This window comes from Microtus oregoni, unplaced genomic scaffold (genome assembly GCF_018167655.1).
Source record: "Microtus oregoni isolate MIOR12 unplaced genomic scaffold, Mior012 000028F_ref0000031, whole genome shotgun sequence".
Classification (NCBI taxonomy): Eukaryota; Metazoa; Chordata; class Mammalia; order Rodentia; family Cricetidae; genus Microtus; species Microtus oregoni.
This window is the reverse complement of record NW_024543087.1, coordinates 17141886-17161429: the sequence shown is the minus strand read 5'-3', so window position 1 is coordinate 17161429 and position 19544 is coordinate 17141886. Positions and strand designations below refer to the sequence as shown.

Below are 19544 nucleotides of genomic sequence, written 5' to 3'. Positions count from 1 at the left end.
CTCTCTCTCACACACACACACACACACACACACACACACACACACACCTGTTCTGCTTCCTTCCTACCTCCTAAAAAGATACCACTTCACATGGAATCTCAGTCTGTTTCCCATGCCCGCCCTCATCTTCTTCATTCCCCCTCTCTCTTCTCCCATCCCCAGGCCAAACTAAGACACTCAGTAAGGCAGCTAGCTCTCTTGGGAGAGATGTTCCCAAAGGCAAAAAGGGATATGAGCTCTTCTACACTCAGATGGGCAAATGAGCAGACAGCATAAGCAAGGCAGGAAGGAAGAGGCAGGTTGCTCTACCCCTCCATCCCTGTTTTCGGTCCCTGATCTCCCACTATTGCAGCTCTGCTGGGGTTTCTGGGTTTTTTTTTTTCTTTTTCATCTTCTAATAAACAGCAATAGAGCCCCGCCATAACGGTCAGCCACTCTTCTTTGTCTTCTTTCCCTCCTGCCAAGTGCCCTATTTTTAGAAAGACCGGTTCACTGCCTTCCAGTTTGGTGGGCAACCTGCTAGGGGCCCCAAGTGAGGTGGGAAAGGGCTTCCTAGCTATTTCCCAGTGACCTCTATCACATCATCATCTTTATCCTCATCATCATTGGAGCTGAACCCCACCTCGGCAACCTCATGGGAGTCAAATGGAGGCACCTGGGACCGGAGAAGGCCACCAGCTGGGTAGCCTGCATGTGGGGACATATATCCTGGGTAGACAGACATGCCCCGAGAAAGGTTGCTGGGCAAGACAGGGGAAGGAAAAGGCGCAAACATCCTCGGCTCGGACAGGAGTGGCTGTGAGAATGGGAGTGAATAGCTGGGTAGTATCCCTGGCACAGAGGGGTTGAGCATGAAGGAGGGGTTGCTGGCAGTGACTGAGGTAGCCGTGGAAGAGGAACTGACAGGGCCTGCTGGCACCAGAGGGTCAGTAGTCACTGGAAACACCAGGCGGGCATCTGCCAGCAAATTGGACAGCTGGTAGTAGGAGGGGGTATTGCCCATAAATAGGGAATTCTCCCCAGCCTGGGAGGTGAAGGGGGTGGTGAGGTTATGATTTAAGGAGACGGGTGGCATGGCAAACCCGCCAGAGACTGGATACCCGTGTTCATAGGGCTGCACGGGGGCTGGCAGATGGCCCTTCCTGGACCGCCGACGGACTGACTCCTGGGTGGCAGATGGAGTGGCCAACTTTCGCTTGTGGCCCCTTAAGTCCAGCACTGGGTGCCTGCCACCACTGGGCTGGCCAGTCACCAAGAGGGAACTATTGAGGCAATGACCCCCAAGGCATGGCTCAGTTCCAAGAGCTGTCCCAGGAATGGTGCTACTGTCCATAAGTTGGGCTGGGGGGCCAGGCAGGGTGGTACTGATGCTGGGGGAGTTCTGGCGGGATTCCCGAGCAGCGGCCACATCTGCATACTGCTGAAGCTCACTGATGATTTCTGGGCTGTCAGGAGAGACGGGCCTGGCCAGCCCCTCAGGGTCAGGGGCTTTGGGTGATGAGGCACTGTGTCTGCCATTGCTTGTGGATGCAAGAGAAGGCCCCTGCGAACCTGGAGAGAAAACACAGGTAAATGAAACCAGAATGGAAAGGGAAAAACAATTCTATGAAGAATAAATCTTGTAATGCGGTCCCCAAATTCTCACTGTTTGATATTTAAATGTCATCCAGTCAACTTTCTCTAGTCTCAAAGACAGAAATCTTTTGATTCCAGAAACAAGTTGTGATGGTTAATACTGATGATCAACTTGACCACAATCAAGAAAAACCTAGGAGACAGATTTCTGGGCATGTCTGTGAGAGTTTCTAGATTAAGCTAACTGAGTCAGGGAGACCCATCTTAAGTGAGCAGCAGCGTCACTCCATGGGATAGGATGTGAGAGAAGGAGGAGGAAGTGAGCTGAGCACTCCTGTTTGTTATTGTGTCCTGACTGTGCACATAGGTGAGAAGCTGCCTCAACTTCTGCGGCCATGACTTCCTTCTGAACTGTATTCCCTTGAACTTTAGCCAAACTAAACCTTTCCTCCTTTAAGTTTCTTCTTGCCAAGTATTCTCTCATAGCAACAACAACAACAACAACAACAACAAAATTAATGTGCAAGTCTACCCACGAAAGGACATGTAACCTTCCTGCACCTTCCTCTGTCTGAACAATTCTACAAATGAATCCTATGAAATACTGGGAAAATCTTCCCCTTTTTGGAGACCAGGTCTCATTGTGTATAGCTGCCTGACCTGTAACTTACTATGTAGACCAGGCTGGTCTCAAACTCACAGAGATCTTCCTGCCTCTGCTTCTGAATGCTGGGTTTAAAGATGTGAACCACCATTCCCAGCTACAAATTTCTCTTAAAACTAACTAGTCAGATTTTTTTCTGGGAGCAACAGTTATTGACCAAGGGATAAAAAGATATAAATTAAGTTAAAATACAGCCTATCCAATTTAAGACAGAACAAAAATCTAGCCATGAAGAGCAATTTGGAAAACTAGGAAACTTGGATAAAAGTTGAATGTTATATAAGATTATGAATTAGTGTTAATTTTTTAGTTCTTTTATGATGTTGTAGCTAGGATGTAAATGCCCTTAATCTTTTTTTTTTTTTTTTTTTTAAATTTTTGAGACAGGGTTTGTCTGTGTAACAGCCTGGCTGTCCTGGAACTCACTTTGTAGATCAGGCTGGCCTCGAACTCATAGAGATCCACCTGCCTCTACCTCCCAAGTGCTGGGATTAAAGGTGCGCAGCACCACCACCCAGAGAATGTTTTTTTTTTTTTTTTTTCTGGTTTTTCGAGACAGGGTTTCTCTGTGGTTTTGGAACCTGTCCTGGAACTAGCTCTTGTAGACCAGGCTGGTCTCGAACTCACAGAGATCCGCCTGCCTCTGCCTCCCAAGTGCTGGGATTAAAGGCGTGCGCCACCACCGCCCGGCACCAGAGAATGTTCTTAATCTTAAGAGATGTATATTGAAGTATTTATGGATAAAATAGCATGGTATATTCAACTTACAAATAATTTATATAATAGGAAGGCAAGGAAAGACAGGAATTAATGGGAAATTAATAATCCTTGGGTCTTGGTGCAGGGAATACAGACGCTCCCTTCTTCTAGTCCACAAGTGAAGCCTAGAACAGAAGCTAGGGACAGTCTAGCTCTCCTATCTCAGTGGTAGTTTGATACAAGAAAACCACTTCTGTTTAGGAGAACTTGGCAAGAGTCCTCAACATTGTTCATATGCCATGGATACACCCTTGACCAAAAATTCTACTTCTAGGAGCGTGTCCCATAAATACACCCACAAGCCAGTACTAATAACCTAAGTGTAAATCAGCAGTAAACTTCACCAAGGCATGTCTAGAACAAAAGATAAGAAATGAGCTATCACCGGTGAGTGAAAGCAATAAAGGTGGTATATTAACATCTGTTTTAAAATGCACAGTTATATTTGTATGCACACACAACTTTACCATGTATCGAAAAGGAGGATTGGGAAGAGGAAAGAAAAACTTAGTTTTCATCGCCTATCCCCTTTTCATGTTCTAAATTACAAATCGTATATGTTATTTATTTAGGAAGTACATTAATTATAAATACACCAAATAAATGCTGCATAGGTCAATAGAAAGTAAAAGGCCACCACACCTGAGGCAGCCATCCGACCATCTTCAGGGGCCTTTGGTTTGCCAGTTGCCCGGACAGCAAAGATCCGTCCATCACTGGTGCGGATGTATGTCCCTAAGAGATATGAGACAAACTGTTAGGATCCTGCATTAACTATAGCCAACCCTGAGAAACTCCAGGCATCATGGGCTGGGAAGTGCCTATAAAATTAGATCTCAATCCTATCCCACAAGACACCCACAATAAGGACAGGATTAAAGTCTAGATTCAAAACGACTCATTTTTTTTTTCCTGTAGATATTGATTGCTAAATCTACCACATTAACATCTAGAGAAGAATACGGGTAATCACTCCAGAAAGTAACAATCAATGGGAGACGTGCACAGGACCTGTGAAAAGCAAGCTTTGTGCTCTCGGGCACTCTAGCCCAGATTCTCTTCCTGGTCTGGAAAATGGACTGTTATGCTTCAGTATCCTCTATTGCTTGGTTGGGTTAATTCAAGATCTTGATTGTTTTTTGTTTGTTTTGTTTTGTTTTGTTTTTTTGACATGGGGTCTCACTACATAGCTCTGGCTTTCCTTGAATTCACTATATAGACCAGGCTGGTCTCGAACTCACAGAGATCTGCCTGCCTCTGCCTCCAGGGTGCTGGGATTGAAGGTGTGCGCCCATCATCATATTGGACTTTTTAAAATTATCACACTAAAAATTCTGTTGTGCAATGCACAATTAGTATCTGCACTAATTCATGTGCAGCATATATTTCCTAGCTTGGAACCAGCACCCTGGCTCAAAGAAATGGTATATAAATGACACAGCGGCACATGCTGCCTACAACCTGCTCTATAATTCTTTCCCTCGGTTTGCTCTCTTTATAGCTATGCACATTCACTCCAAGATTTCCCATAAAAACAAAAGATACAGAAACATGGGAACCCCAATTTCTTCTTTTAAGTTACTGACAGACACCCTCGAAGTTCAATGTCAGCTCATAGAAATGCCACGTTCTCACGTTTCTCCCAACTGCGATGCTCTTATGGGATGATTCCTATGCCCTCTCTAGATTAAACCGTGTTTATTCTGATTCTCAGCTTAGTACTCTCAGACAAAGGCCCTTGACTAGGCTCTCACCTTTCGTCCCCCGGATGATATGGATGCTCTCACCAGCATTGATTCTTGCTTGTACATCTGTAGAGCTGTTGAGTCCAGGAATAACAATATCTAGTGAAAAACAGACCTTGCATTTAGAGGACACAGGGCTTGACTGAAGAAAAGAAAGGAAACTAAAGTCTCACATCCATCCCAAGTCCAAACTAGCAGTGTCCTACAGCCTTTCTACAGCGCTAGAATCAGGAAGGTTAAGCAAGTAGAACCTTTCACAACTATCTCATCAAAGAATACTATTGAAAACCAAAACTCCTTAGAAAGCTGGTCGTCCTTCTGACCAATTTCCTTCGTTTTAACTAAAAATTCATAGGATTTTTAGTTTAGAAAAAAAATCAGTTTGAACGGCTGTTTCTATTTTTCTTGATTCTGAACTATTTGTGCATATTTGTCCCACTTCATTTTTAGGCTCCAAAAGTGCTCTGTCTGCTCTTTCTTGCTGGCATTACTCCACAACTGGAAAAGAGTATTTTCAAGATTGAATTGAGAAATAAGATTAACAGGGGTTTTATTCAGTTTATTTCACAATTGTTAATAAATGTCATATATTGGTTTTATTCTCAGAAAAACCAAAATGTTTTTATCAAAATGTGTATAACATGGATACTTCATAAATAATAAGTGAAGAGGAAAATCATGAAATGCTTTCCTTCCCAGTCACTCTCAATCTCAGAACTGACATTGGGGCTTGGCTGAAACACACAGTTCCCTCCATTGCTCCTTGGCCCACCATGCCCAATCTACAGCAAACTGACACAGAAAAGACGCATCCTAACAGTCCAGTTCTCCTAACACTGTAAGCTGTGCCCTTTATACCCATTTGGCCCTGCGTTTAGGCAGGGCTCAGCACACTCATATCTCTGAAAGCCTTTGAAACCCAAAATGATATTCCAGTAACATTTCAAGAGTCCCTGTGTATCCATAGAATTTTACTCACTACCATTCTAAAACAACAAAGCAACAACAACAAAAACCCAAACCTTATATTAAGGTATTTAACCAGAATACAAAATCTTCAAGATCAGGGACCTTCATTTTTACCTATAATGCCAAATATGGTAAGGTCTATACAAAAAGTGTTTATTGAGGGGCTGGAGAGATGGCTCAGAGGTTAAGAGCACTGACTGCTCTTCCAGAGGTCCTGAGTTCAATTCCCAGCAACCACATGGTGGCTTACAGCCATCTATAATGAGACCTGGCGCCCCCTTCTGGCTTGCAGGTACACGTGGAAGGAATGCTATACACATAATATATATAATAAATAAATAAATAAATAATAAATAAATAAATAAATATTTTAAAAAAAAGTGTTTATTGAATACCTCCTGGATAACAGCATCAAGTTACAAAAGACAACACTGAGCCAGTAGATTGCTCAATGAATAAAAGTGCTTTATCATTAAACCTGACAACCTGAACTTGACCCTTAGAACCCACATGAACATTGTGGCACACACAAGAACACAAAATAAATGGCTATAAGCACCTGCTACTATTGTAGAGGACCCAGATTTGATTCCTAGCCGCCCACACAGAACTCATAACTGTCTGTAATCTCAGTTCCAGGGGATTCAACATTCTCTTCTGATCTCTGCAGGCACCAGGTGCACATGGGGTACATTTACATACACACAAGCAAAATACCCATACACATAAATAAAACTTTAATATTCAGAAAAAAAGAAGAGCTAATTTAAAAAGACAGAAGATAGACAGACAGACAGACAGACAGACAGACAGACACAATATCCCCAGAACAGAAAGTAGAAATTCCCAACCTGTCGTGGTGACCACTTTCTGCACAAGAACTCCTGCCCGCTGCAAGTAGTTGATGGGAAAGTTCATAGATGGATTTGTGCTGGCGGCAGAGCTTACACTGCCACCGAGTGGGACATGCCGGGGCATCATGGGGATGGGGGTGGACTGTACAGGACGAACACTGGCCACAGGCTTTTCATCACCCTTCAGTGTTGGTTGCCTGCAGGAAAAAAAAAAAGGCACATTTTCAGAGTTGGACAGAACAGCCACTGAGCTACTATAAACTGCCAAGCCCTTCACCCTTAACTATTGCTGAGAACAGCATCAGAAGAACATGCAGACTCTAATCAATTCTAAAGAAGCCTAGAGGCATGACTGAGATACCATAGCAGAGAAAGAAGAGGTCATTTCCAGAGATAAGTAGTCAGATGTTAGTGGAGTGAAGCCTTTCAGAAATAGAAGGTATATCTGCTTTTCTAGAAATTGGACTATCTACATCGGGAACTAGATCTAAAGGGAAGATGAGATGTTACAAAAATATAAAAAGCAAAGACAGGTTCATGATACCATTTAAGTTGAAATCTGAAGGGCAAAATTTATCCTGACTCACTCACCTGTGTGATGCCGTATGTTCAAGTGATCATCAGGGATCACCTATCCCCACTTTAGGCATCATTTCTCACTCTCTGATTCTCTCTCAAACCTCAAACTTCAGTAAGTTATGCAGATGCCTCTCTCTACTACAAATTACTTTTCATGATGCTCCTCCTGGCTCCTAGCTGTGTCAGTCTCCATAATGTCTCTCTGGTTATGACCACCACACAAAAGCAGTAGCAACCAAAGCCCTTGCCCAAAGCCAGACTTCTATATGATGGTACTATAATACCACCTAAGGTCACTAGTATGTTCTTCCTAGTTCACCTTTCACCTGGATGGTACGTGACAAAGTTATTACTCCTGATTTGAGATCAAGATTTCCCTCTCTACACCTGCATGTATGCCTGTTGCCCCCTGCTGCCGTGTGCCCCACCCCTTGTCTTCTTCCCATTGCCACCACTTAATATACTCCTGGCTAGCCTTAAACTCACCAAGGATAACCTTAAATTTCTCCTCCTGCCTCTACATTCTGAGTGCTGGGATTACAGGCATGCACCTTTGCATTTGCTTTTCTGATAGCATGTGAAGAAATTTCCTTTTGCTAAGCTTTTAAAAATTCATTATACTTGTTGAAATTCCTATCTAAAGACATTTGATCATCGTGTGCTTTTTCCTACACTTGATTTGGAATGGGTCTATTGATTCTTTTAACTTAAATGCACTCTGCCAGGCCATGTGTGAATGCTTTGCACATAGTAAATTGCCAATAAACAATGAAGGAAAAAATTATTGAGCATGTATGTATTTGGTGTGTGTGGATGCAATCTTGCCAAGGCATGTGTGTGGAAGTCAGAGGACAGCTCTATGTAGAATCAATTTTCTCCTCCTCTTACGTGTAGGTTCTAGGAATTGAACTCAGGTCCTCAGGCTTGCAAAGAGAGTATTCTCTCTGCTGAACATCTCACCAACCCTACTTGTCAATAAGCTTTGGTCTTGATGTATGAGGAAGACACCCTCTAGGGTTGGCATATACATTCCCATGTGACTTAAAGTTTGCCCCATAAAACAACCGTTTTATACCATTCTACCAGAAGGGTTCTGCTGAGTGGCAAAATCAGTAGCTCATTTCTCCAGCCAAGGTCATCAAAACTAGAGTCATTTAGAACATGTGGGCTGCTGAGTGGCTTTGACACCTGACACTAGAGCAGGACCTTCTTTGCATAGCAGCCCAAGAGCAAGCTGTACGTTCTCCCTTTAGGTGAACAGGAACTGAATGAAAGGAATTGGGTCTAGACCAGCCAGACTCTCTTCCTTCAGCAACTCACCAGTTCCTCTGACTGAAGGCAGGGATGCTGGTCAGGCTCTGGTCACTGGCAGGGTAATACTGCGCATACGATGGGCGAGTATATGGTACTGATGTACGCTTGTCCTCCTCATAGCTTTTCTTTGCTGCTTTCTTCTCAGCTTTGGTCAGCTTGTGATCCTTTCGGTTGAGGAGCAATGATTCGTGCTCAAAAGGCTCCTGGAGACAGAGAACGATTGGGTTTAATTACCAGTCTTTGGTTTTTATTTAAAAAATATTTATTTATTTATTTATTTATTTATTTATTTATTTATTTATTATGTATACAATATTCTGTCTGTGTGTCTGCCTGTAGGCCAGAAGAGGGCATCAGATCTCATTTCAGATGGTTGTGAGCCACCATGTGGTTGCTGGGAATTGAACTCAGGACCTTTGGAAGAGCAGGCAATGCTCTTAACCGCTGAGCCATCTCTCCAGCCCTCCAATTACCAGCCTTTGTGCAAATACAACTGATGTACAGTGAGTCTTATTTTGGAGCCAAAAAGAAGTTGGCTGTCTCCAACACTGGCAAAAAGCGTTATATATAGGCAAGCAGGTTCTGTCAAGAGTCTAGTTCATGGACTAGTGAGCTATATCCTGGTGACATGATTTCAATTTTCAGAATACACATAAAGGGAGAAAGAGAATAAACTCTACAAAATTTACAAAATTGTTCTCTTCCACACGCATATGTAAATACACACACACACACACACACACACACACTTTTCAAAATTCAAAAGGAGGAGAGATGACTCGTGGTTAAGAGTAAGAGCACACACTACTCTTGCAGAGGACACAAATCCAGTACCCAGTACCCATGTTGGGCAGCTCACAACCTCCTCTAACTCTAGCTCCATCCAGGAGATTCAACACCTCTGGGCTCCACAGGCACCTGCACTCACATGCACATACTCACAAAGATATACACATATACACAACTAAAGTAAAAATAAATCTTAAAAAATAAACAAATAGGGGCTGGAGAGAAGGCTCAGCAGTTAAGAATATTAACTGCTCTTCCAGAGGACCCAGGTTTAATTCCCAGCACCTACATAGCAGCTCACAGTTGTCTGTAACTCCAGTTCCAGGGAACCCAATACCCTCACACAGACATACATGTAGACAAAAACACCAATACACATGAAATAAAATCAATAAATAATTTAAAGATAAATACACAGATACATAAATAAAAAATAAGTATAGTCCACAGCTCTAACCTAGTATCAGTTGCAAATGCCCAAGTTCATACTCCCTACCAAAAGAATAGAGAGTTCAGAGAATTCATCTGCATTCAGAACTTCCTCCTCCTTCTGTCAGGGAGATTCACAGTGATCAGATTATTGGAATGACTGACTAAGCTCAACACTCCAAAGACTAGACAAGGTGTGGAGGTAGGTGGGGTCAGCAAAAGAATCACTTTAGTACAGTGTGTGCATGAACCACTACTTCAGAAGGAAGCAGGTTTGCCAAACAAGTCTTCACTGACTGAGTCCGCCATACCAAGGATGTCATGTATATCAGGTACTTACCTTGGTGATGAGGTGAGGGTACTTCAGACAGGCAAGCTGCAAGACTGACTCCTTGATCCCCTTTATATCCAAAGACGTCTGGGGAGCTGGCTCTTTCTCAACAAAGTGCAGCAGGTTTTCCACTTCCTTCCTGGTGAAGTTCAGCATTGGGTTTAGGTCATCCACTACCCGGTCTAGAAGAAAAAGGTAAGAACAAAGTCAGCACACGTCAAAGAAGACTGAACACACCACTAGCTACATAGGTCAGCAGAGAGAAAGTGGCTCAACTGACAATAAGGAAGTCTTTCACACACAAAAGTCAAACAGGCTGAGGGCCCTGGTGAAATGGACAAATCACAGAAGAGAAAACTACTGACTCCTCTTATTAAACTTACTTTTCCCAATATGAGGACAATCTCCTTAGTGACCTGAACTAGAATGATACGGGAGGGTCTTCTGGCATTCTATGATCTAAAGTCTATTTGTATTCCCATGCCCTGACCCTCCCCCACACCCTTGATCGCTTATAGGATAGCAGCTGGTATAGAAACATATCTGGAATAGCCTGGAAAATCGCCCACCTGACATGCCCTGCTTGGAAATCTGCCGGTCATAGATCTTCTTTTCAAGAGTATAATCAGCCACAAGGCGATAGATGTGACAGGGCTTTTTCTGGCCATAACGGTATACCCGACATACTGCCTGAGCATCGTGGCAAGGGTTCCAGGAAGCATCAAATACCACCACTCTGTTGGCACCAATCAGATTCACACCCAAGCATCCGGCCCTTGAAGACATAAGCCAACAACCATAGTCTTAAAGGTGGTTTTCTAGTAAGCTTAGCCTTCTGTGACCCCTACCCCAGCATTCCTCTTAAGCAAAATAAATACAAGAATTTTGTTGACCTGACAAACACTATGCTTGTTCCTCAAGTGTTGAAAAGTGTGCCCTTCAGCCCAATACAACAGTGTCTATAGCTCTCCATCCCTCTGTAAAAGGTAAAGAACCACAAAGTAGCTCCAGAGCGCTGTCCCTTAGTAGGAAGAAATGTCTATACACAAAATGTTTCCAGTGTTTTTACTTTAATACCCAAGGGGGATGAAAGACTCATATTGACTGGGAATTCCAATACATGGCACCACAGGCAGGAAGATCAGGAGCTAAAGAAGACCAGCAGGGCTACATGAGATCTTATTTCAAATGAAAAAGAACCTATATGCTGTTAAACACTGTTAGCAGAAATCAACAGAACCATTAGCATACTAGTCCTGAACCAAAAACATCAACCTTTTACAGTCACACTACACTTTCAAGTTATTTTGGTTTGTTTTGTTTTGAAGCAGCACTCACTGACAGAAGTCAGGCTGGCCTGACTCATAAGCCTTCTGCCTCCTGGTTGCTGAGATTGGGCACTTTTAAAAGCATTTTTATTTACATTATACATTATCTAATGTAACAAAGCACTCCTTACCATAAAACACTCCTGAGAGAAAATCAAATCAGGACAACCACTTATGAAGATCTCAGAGAGCTGTACAACACCCTCATGACTACCTTCACAACAACTTTTCCTGGGATCCCCTTCTGACCTCAGAAACAAATTAAAGACCGAGCAGATTTCTTCTCTGATTTAGATGAGACTTTGAGGTACCTGCCCAGGTGGCAAATTACACAATCACCCCCTTACAGACTCCACTCACCTTGTGGAAAGAAGAAACAGCCAGGTGGTGAGGTTGCTGGGATCATTGAACTGATTAATGAGCCGCTCTCTCTCAAAGGCAGGGGTGCTACCATCTAGCCCTAGAAAGAAAAAAAAACAAACAAAAATGAATAGATGAGAGCAGAGAAATTCAGCAAAGCCACTGCACGAATGTTTTTTTTTTTTTTTTTTTTTTTTTGAGACAGGGTTTCTCTGTGGTTTTGGTGCCTGTCCTGGAACTAGCTCTTGTAGACCAGGCTGGTCTCGAACTCACAGAGATCCGCCTGCCTCTGCCTCCCAAGTGCTGGGATTAAAGGCGTGCGCCACCACCGCCCGGCGAATGTTTGTTTTTTTAATTATGTATTTTATTTTTAATTATATATGTTTCTGTGTGTAGGTATGCGTGTGTGCCCGTGTGTGCATGCGCACAGGTACAGGTGCCTGAAGAGGCCACAGGCATTAGATTCCCTAGGAGCTGGAGCTATAGATATTTGTGACCTGCTTAACATGGACGGTAAGATCTGAATTCTGGTCCTCTGTAAGAGCAAGCAGCATGAGCTCTTAGCCACTCAGCCATCTCTGCAACCCTGTAAATGTTTTTAAAACAAAACAAAACATCTACCCACTGGGCAAACCATGGGTCTATGATGAAGCCTAGACATCAGCACTGTGAAAGTATAATCAAGTAACTCTCACATGTAACACAAAACTATAAAATACAGCTGGGTGGTGGTGGCGCGTGCCTTTAATACCAGCATTTGGGAGGCGGAAGCAGGTGGATCTCTGAGTTTAAGGTCAGCCTGCCTGTCTACATAGAGAAACCCTATCTCAAAAACAAACAAAAAAAACAACCAAACAAAAACAAAAAACCAAAACAACAACAACAACAAGAAACCTATAAAGCATGTTTTTCTCCTCTAGTGAATTCTAAGAATAGCGTCTCCAGACTTAAGTGTGCACAAGACTCATCTAGGAACTTAGAAAAGACTGACTCACCCAGTGCGTGCAGGAACACCAAGAATTTTGTATTTTAATAAGGACAACATTCTTCCACCACTCTCTTCCTTGAGAGTTTTGTTCTTTTTAAACACTTTTTAAATAGTCCAGGCTAGCTTTCACCTCACGACCATCTTACCTCAGCCTCTAAATGCTGTGTTTATAGGTTATGTGCTACCAGACACAAAAAGACACCAGCTTTTCATTTTTTTTTTATTTTTAAGCTCTTGATGTTAAGAACTTGCAAACAGAAGGAAGGGAGGAAGGGAGGGAGGGAGGGAGGGAGGGAGGGAAAGGAAAGGAGAAAGAAAAAGACTTGAAGCAATGCCACTCATTAAGAATAAAAAGACAAAAGTTCACAAGTGGAAGAAATCACTGTCACTTAGAAAGCAGCATAAAAGAAAAGGTGGCAACATTTGTTAAATTGGGGAAAGGACAAATCAAGGATCTCAGATACCAGCCAGGGAACTGAATTACTACTGTTATAGGAAACAGACATTTTAGTTGCCTAGTATTAGTGTCTCCAATCAGGACCCCAACTTACTTTCCAACCTGAGTTTTGTAATACTGAAGCACAGCTGACCACTGTCTCATTGGACAATCCTATAGAAAACACAAGCTATGAACCTTCATTTCTCTAAATCATTTCTTAGGCCAGTGGTTCTCAAAGGGTTATTCCTCCACTCTCCTACCCCCAGGGAACAGTCTGGCAATGACTGGAGGCATTTTTAGTTCTCAAAATTGAAGATGCTACTGACATCTAGTTGGAAAAAAATACAGATATTACTGAATATCCTACAACACACAGGTTAGACACCTATAGCCAAAGTCTAGGTCAAATGCTAACAAGGTAGCGCAATATTTCTCAACTTTCATTTTTTATTACTACTTACTTTTAGACACTTTTTCTCAACCATACCATATCTTTCATGAAATATTAAAATTACAGATAGAAGGTAAACATGGTTATGTGTACCTATAAATTACACATCTGAAAAAAGTTTTTTTTCTCCCACATACAAACTCCCAAACTTTTCATCCCCTTGGGGTATTTAGCTCCCCCACAGAGAAAGTGTGATCTAGGTTTGTGCTCACTCTGACCTGGATAGTCACTAGGCCAAGTAGTTCTAAACTTTCAAACTCTTCCCATTTTCCACCTAAGGCTCCTCTAGCCACCCCCACACAGTGACTCTGCCCTTTATAGAACCCAGTTTTGAGACAGGCATGGTCACACATGTCTGTAATCCAAGCAGTTGAGCCATCTCTCCAGCCCAGTAGTGGTTCTTTCTTAGAAGCTACCTTTCAGTAACGCCCTATTTCTTGGCTAATCACATATTTCTATACACTTGAAAAAGAATGGAGTTGGACAAGAGAAAAAAAGAGAGAAAGAGGAAGCCCTTAAATAGATCTTGGTAAGACTCCAGAAACAATGCAACAGTATACTCACGGAAGTAGCTGACATTTCGAACCCACTTCTGTGTTCCTTGCCCTTCAGCACCAGGCAGACAGGGCACGTCTCGTTTCCCTAGGAACTCCTCGATGAGAGCCAAGGTAGAAAGGCTCTGGCTGAAAGAGAAAAAGTCATTCAGATGGCTCCCAAAACCAAGGACTCTTGCTCTTAACACTCGCGTGCAACCTTCTAAGTGGAGCTCCCACAACCTATTCTCTGTAAGATGAAGCTGCACCAAGAACAACCAAGGATACTATCCTCAACTCATAATGGGAGCCGTTATCTATATACTTATTACCACCAACCCATAAAAACAAAACAAAACAGAAAACCAACCAACCAAACAAACAAAACCATTATTTCTCTGATATCTTAATCTCTCCATTGAAAATTCTGGGGTTCAGCCGTATTTGGTAGTGCAAATCCAACACCACATGAGATACAAATTAGTCTAACTGTGGGTCACAGGCAACCTTAAGCATCTTACTATGAAGATGGATCCATTTGACTGTTTTCAAAACCTTCAGAGAGCTGGGTTCTTGAAATGCAGTATGTAAAATCAGGGAACAAGTCTGAAACCGACTGTCACAGTGGAAGCCCTCAACTGGCTCCCAAATCAGGTTCTAGGGTCACAATGTGGTCAGAAACAATCCACTGTATGCCTGTTTCCTGATATATAGTCAGGTTTTGATGAGACTCAAAGCCCCAGCCAAACCTAGAATGTGACTATAGTGCATATCACATCACTTACTTGGCCTTCAATGTAAAAACCTTATTTTAAAAAGGAGGGAGGGGAATAAAAGGGTCAGCAAGTGTGCTCTACAAAGGGCAAAACAGCAAACATTTTAGGTTTTGTAGACACATCTAGCCTTTTAGCAGGTTTGCCTTTTGTTTTGTTTTGTTTTAGACAGGGTTTCTCGCATAGCCCTGGTTGTCCTGGAACTCACAGAGATCCACCTAGCTCTTGTCTCCTAGGTGCTGGGATTAAAAGCCACCACACCCGACTAACCAAATATACTCATTATTTTTTGTATTTCTTTCTATAGACTGAAGTGTAAAAACTAGTTGGGCTTGGTAATCTCACCTTCAAGGAAGGAACACAAATTCAAGGCCAGCCTAAGCTTTGGAGTAAATTCCAGCCCAGTCCAGGGACCTCAGTAAAAAGACTCTGTATCAAAATTTTAAAAAGTAAAGTCAGGGGTGACACAACCCTATAGCTCCACCACTCAGCAAGGAATCCAACATTCAAGCCAGCCTGGCTTTATGAGCCCTGTCTCAAAAACCTAAACAGAGCCGATAGACAGTTCAGTGGGTAAAGGTGTTTGTTGTCAAGTCTAATCTCAATGCTAGAGTGCTTGCCTAATATGCATGAGGTCCCAGGTTCAACTCCCAGCACCACAAATTTAAAGTAAAATAAAAATTTTAAACATAAATGAATAAACAAATACACAAATAAATGTTAAAAAAATAAATAAAAACTAGCCAGGTTTGGTCTGGGACACAGTCTGAAGGACTAGAATATCCAGAATATGATTTCTAATGTTAACGTAAAACAAACAAACAAAAACCTGGGTGCTGAGATGCAAGAAAGCTCTACCTCCAAGTGCTTGGTTACAGAGCACTGGAAAAGGCAAGGTGCAGCTATGAGGCTAGATGGTTTCACTGCATAGATGCTGTATTCATCCTTCCTGTAGACACCAAGCCTCAATTCTCTTCTTACCTAAACACAAGGATCTTGTCCCCAAGCTTCACACTTTCTTCAATCAGGTGGAAAAGCAGTACCATCTTGGGAGAGTTTTCTAAGACTCCAGTCTGGTAATTAGTCAGAAGATCCTTGGCCTACAAAAGAGAGAATTGGAGCAGGTCTGAGACTGGATGAGTAGAATAAAAGTCCCCCTGTAAGGCAGTGGCCACTGACTACCTTCAGCATTTTCTGCACAGGACAGCAGTGCAGTGCACTGTGCACACTATTCTTTCCCCAGATTGGTCATGACCGTCCCTCCTCAGAAGCAGTTTATGGCTATGAAGACTCTGCTTGACTCACCCATTCATATGTAACAATGTTATTGCCTCGCTCCTGAAAAGGGTTAAAGCCAACTCCCTGTAGAAACTTGCTATTGGTTGTTTCTCCCATGGAGGAAGCCAGGGTGTTATCTTCTCCCTTGACTTTTGTGCCCTGTGGTGGGCAACGAGCACTGGTCCCTGCTGAGCCAAGCTCTTCCACATCTAGGTCCTGCTCATTGGCTAGGTTTTCCTTCTGAAGGGCTTCATATAGAACATCAGGATGGTTCCAGATCTAAAGTTAAACAAAGGAAGAAAGAGTATAGACCAGAGAACATTCCAAGGGTATCCCAAGGAGTAATGAAACATGCTCAAATAAACAGCTGCTACAACTCACATTACATACCCAAAGAACTTGCAATTTCACTGCTGGCTCTGAGGACCATGACACATGAATAGGAAATGCCAGTGTGCTTGGTGTATAATCAAAAAGTCTGTGTCATGAGTATTTCATTTTTAAGCAGGGAAAGAATGTTTTGTTTTCATTGTATGGCTATATTCAATTACTTTACAAAACAAAATTAACCCTCCCTATGAAAAAGAAGGTATCTGACTAATATGTGATTTCAGGAACAGTTCCCAGGAAAAGTTCAGAATTCCTAGCAAAGGAGAAAGAATGCCATAAGCCATGGCCCTATCACAAGAGCACTTTCACTTTTGTTTTTTGGCTTTGGTCAGGACAGCGGCTACAAAAGCAGTATTTTTAAAGCCATGTGTCATGATACTTGCTTATAATCCACACACTTGGAAGTCTGAGGCAAGAGGATTGCCAAGAGTTTAAGGTCAATCAGATAATATGGCAACACCCTGTCTCAAAAAACAAACAAAAGAGATACTTTGAAATCCCCTCCATTGCCAGGTATGGTGGCACATACCAGTAATCCCCAAATTCAGGAGGCTGAGTCAGAAGATATGAACTTAAAGATAACCTTAACTATGTAGTGATACTCCAAATAAGATTTAAAAACATCACCTGACCTCAGAGAAACATCTTCAGCATCACGTGGACCCTTACTTAGCTCTGATCCATCTTCCCTGAGGCCTCCACTCACCTTGCAGCACACACAGAAAGCCTTCAGAGGATTCAGCCCCAACCAGCCACTGCTACCACAGTCCCGGAAACGGTCCATGAATTGTGTGTACAAATCTCGCTGGATCTGAGAAAGCCGCACCAGGATCACATTCTCTTCTTTGGCAGGGAGGTGAATCTTCAATACAGTATGGCCTCTCCTACAGAGGCACAAAGATCAGAAGTGGCCTATAGGAGGCATAGCCAAGAACTGTGGCCAGGATGAGTCAGCACAGGATAAAAACAAAGTCTTGCACTCTTGCCACACCATCTTCTAGAAATCTCTCAACATGCAATGCATCCCTGTGTTAGAGCAGGGTGGTTCAGACAAAGTAACCCATCCCAGGTCATAACTAACTGGGTAATTAAGGCCAAAGGAACTCCAGATTCACGCCCCAACTCAAGGACGCCTCTCTGACCTTTTTCCATATCTGTCATTCTACCAGGAGGAAATGAAGAGCTAGCTGTTTTAGGGCTGCCCTACCCTACATAGACTTGTGAGGCTGAAACAGGTAAAGCAATACCCTAGAATCATATTTATCCATTTATCAAAGTCAGCAGAATGCTGGTTCATTCTTATTTATTTATTTATAAGGTTAAAACAGGTATTTTTAGCAACTTTAGATAACAATGGCATGAGCTTGCTATGTAGCCCAGGCTGGCCTCAAACTCACCTACCTCATCTTCCTGAGTGCCAGGAGATATTCATTCAACAAAGACAACTTTTGAGTGAAGTGCTTATAGGCCAAACTTTCACAGACTAGAAATGGTATAGCCATCATCTGTCAGTTATTTAGTTTTATTGCTGGTCCACTACGAAGGGCCCTCCAGTGGTAACATTTCCCCTTCATAATAGCTTTGGCATGTTCTCTATTCCTCTAAAGATTCAGAAAACAAACTCTCACCTCTGCACAAAGCCCTCCAGGAGGCTGTGCAAAACATGGCTCCGGTAGCGCATGAGGCGGACATCCTGAGGTGTGCTGTCAATACATTGCCCGTTCAGGATAGGGCGTTCAAACATGTTGCTGAACTCCTGACGAGTACCAAGGAAATCTGGGCGCACAAAGTCCACCATGCACCAGTACTCAATGAGGTTGTTCTGTAGAGGGTACCCAGTCAGCACTACCCGCCGACGAGATCGTATATTCTTCAGAGCCTGTGAGGTGCTGGCTTGGCAATTTTTGATGCGGTGGCCCTCGTCACAGATCACCACATCAGGACCAGGGCGGCATAAGGCCTTCTCAAACTCTAAGGAGGGAAGAGGATCCGGAATCAGAGGGTGAGAGGGTCTGCTCTTAGTCAATAATATGAGAAGTAGGGGAGAACCCTGGAAGAGACAGAAGAAATGAAGGAAGCAGGGAAGCAAGAGTCAGCCCCCATTGGTAAAAGGGAACCAGCCAGACAAGCTCCTACATGTTTAATGTGATGCTAACCTGGCCACTGACTCTTGCATTTATATCTCCTTATCCTCATTCTTCTCCTTATTTTATTTATTCACTTTAAATCTTTTTTTCAAGCTAAAAGTAAAAATTACTTGCAATCCTGGGTCTCAAATCTCTTGGACAACAGAGAGGGGGTTGTCACAAATTGTGAGCCTAGGGTTAAAAATATGTCATGGGCTCTCACCATCCAACATTTTGGATCCTTCTAAAGGCTAGATGACAGGAGCTAGGACAAAGTCTTCTCACAGTTATTCACCAGTCCCTGCTAAATGACATATTCACCCCAGCTCTATCTACTACAGAAGGAAACCTAGATCAGACATAATCTCACAGAATAAAGACTTATAAAATAAATGGCTTCAAAATCCTTAAAATTTTTCAATGGGCAAAGTCTCCTTAAAAAATAGAATAGATCCAGGACAGGCTCCAAAGGTACAGAGAAACCCTGTCTCAAAAAAACAAAACAACAACAACAAAAACAACAACAAAATTGAATAGATATCCATCTATCAGTACATCGCTCATCCTCAGAGACGCTTCTCCTTATAGAGGGCAATTAACATGAGGACCCACAATGGGTCAGCACAAAGAGAATAAGAAACTGTAGTGTGCTCATCCATAATTAGAATGCACATATTGCATGCACACACAGAGGTCTCTGTGGAAGAGAGGGCAGAAGGACTGTAAGAGGCAGAGGTAGTGGACAACTTCAAAGAATTAGTGTTTTCTGGATACAACAGTGCAGCTGGACACAGGATTCCTAGTTATCGCAGCAGCACACACAAAACCTGAGCAAGTTCATGCCAGGAAAAATCCCAGCATAGAGAGGAA

At 42.8% G+C, this 19544-nt stretch overlaps 1 protein-coding gene across 1 annotated transcript in view; it reads right to left on the bottom strand.

Moving 5' to 3' along the window:
* Rad54l2 (RAD54 like 2) overlaps nt 1-19544 on the bottom strand; it is a 95365-nt gene continuing 75821 nt past the window's right edge. Inside the window, exons 10-22 of the mRNA XM_041677497.1 lie at nt 18177-18519; nt 17255-17432; nt 16186-16437; nt 15862-15980; nt 14139-14257; nt 11697-11796; nt 10578-10783; nt 10018-10190; nt 8466-8662; nt 6564-6763; nt 4753-4842; nt 3641-3733; nt 1-1551 (exon numbers count right to left, since the gene is read on the bottom strand). Of these exons, the coding sequence (XP_041533431.1) occupies nt 557-1551; nt 3641-3733; nt 4753-4842; nt 6564-6763; nt 8466-8662; nt 10018-10190; nt 10578-10783; nt 11697-11796; nt 14139-14257; nt 15862-15980; nt 16186-16437; nt 17255-17432; nt 18177-18519 (3065 nt within the window). The 3' untranslated portion in view covers nt 1-556. The remainder of the gene's footprint in view (nt 1552-3640; nt 3734-4752; nt 4843-6563; nt 6764-8465; nt 8663-10017; nt 10191-10577; nt 10784-11696; nt 11797-14138; nt 14258-15861; nt 15981-16185; nt 16438-17254; nt 17433-18176; nt 18520-19544) is intronic.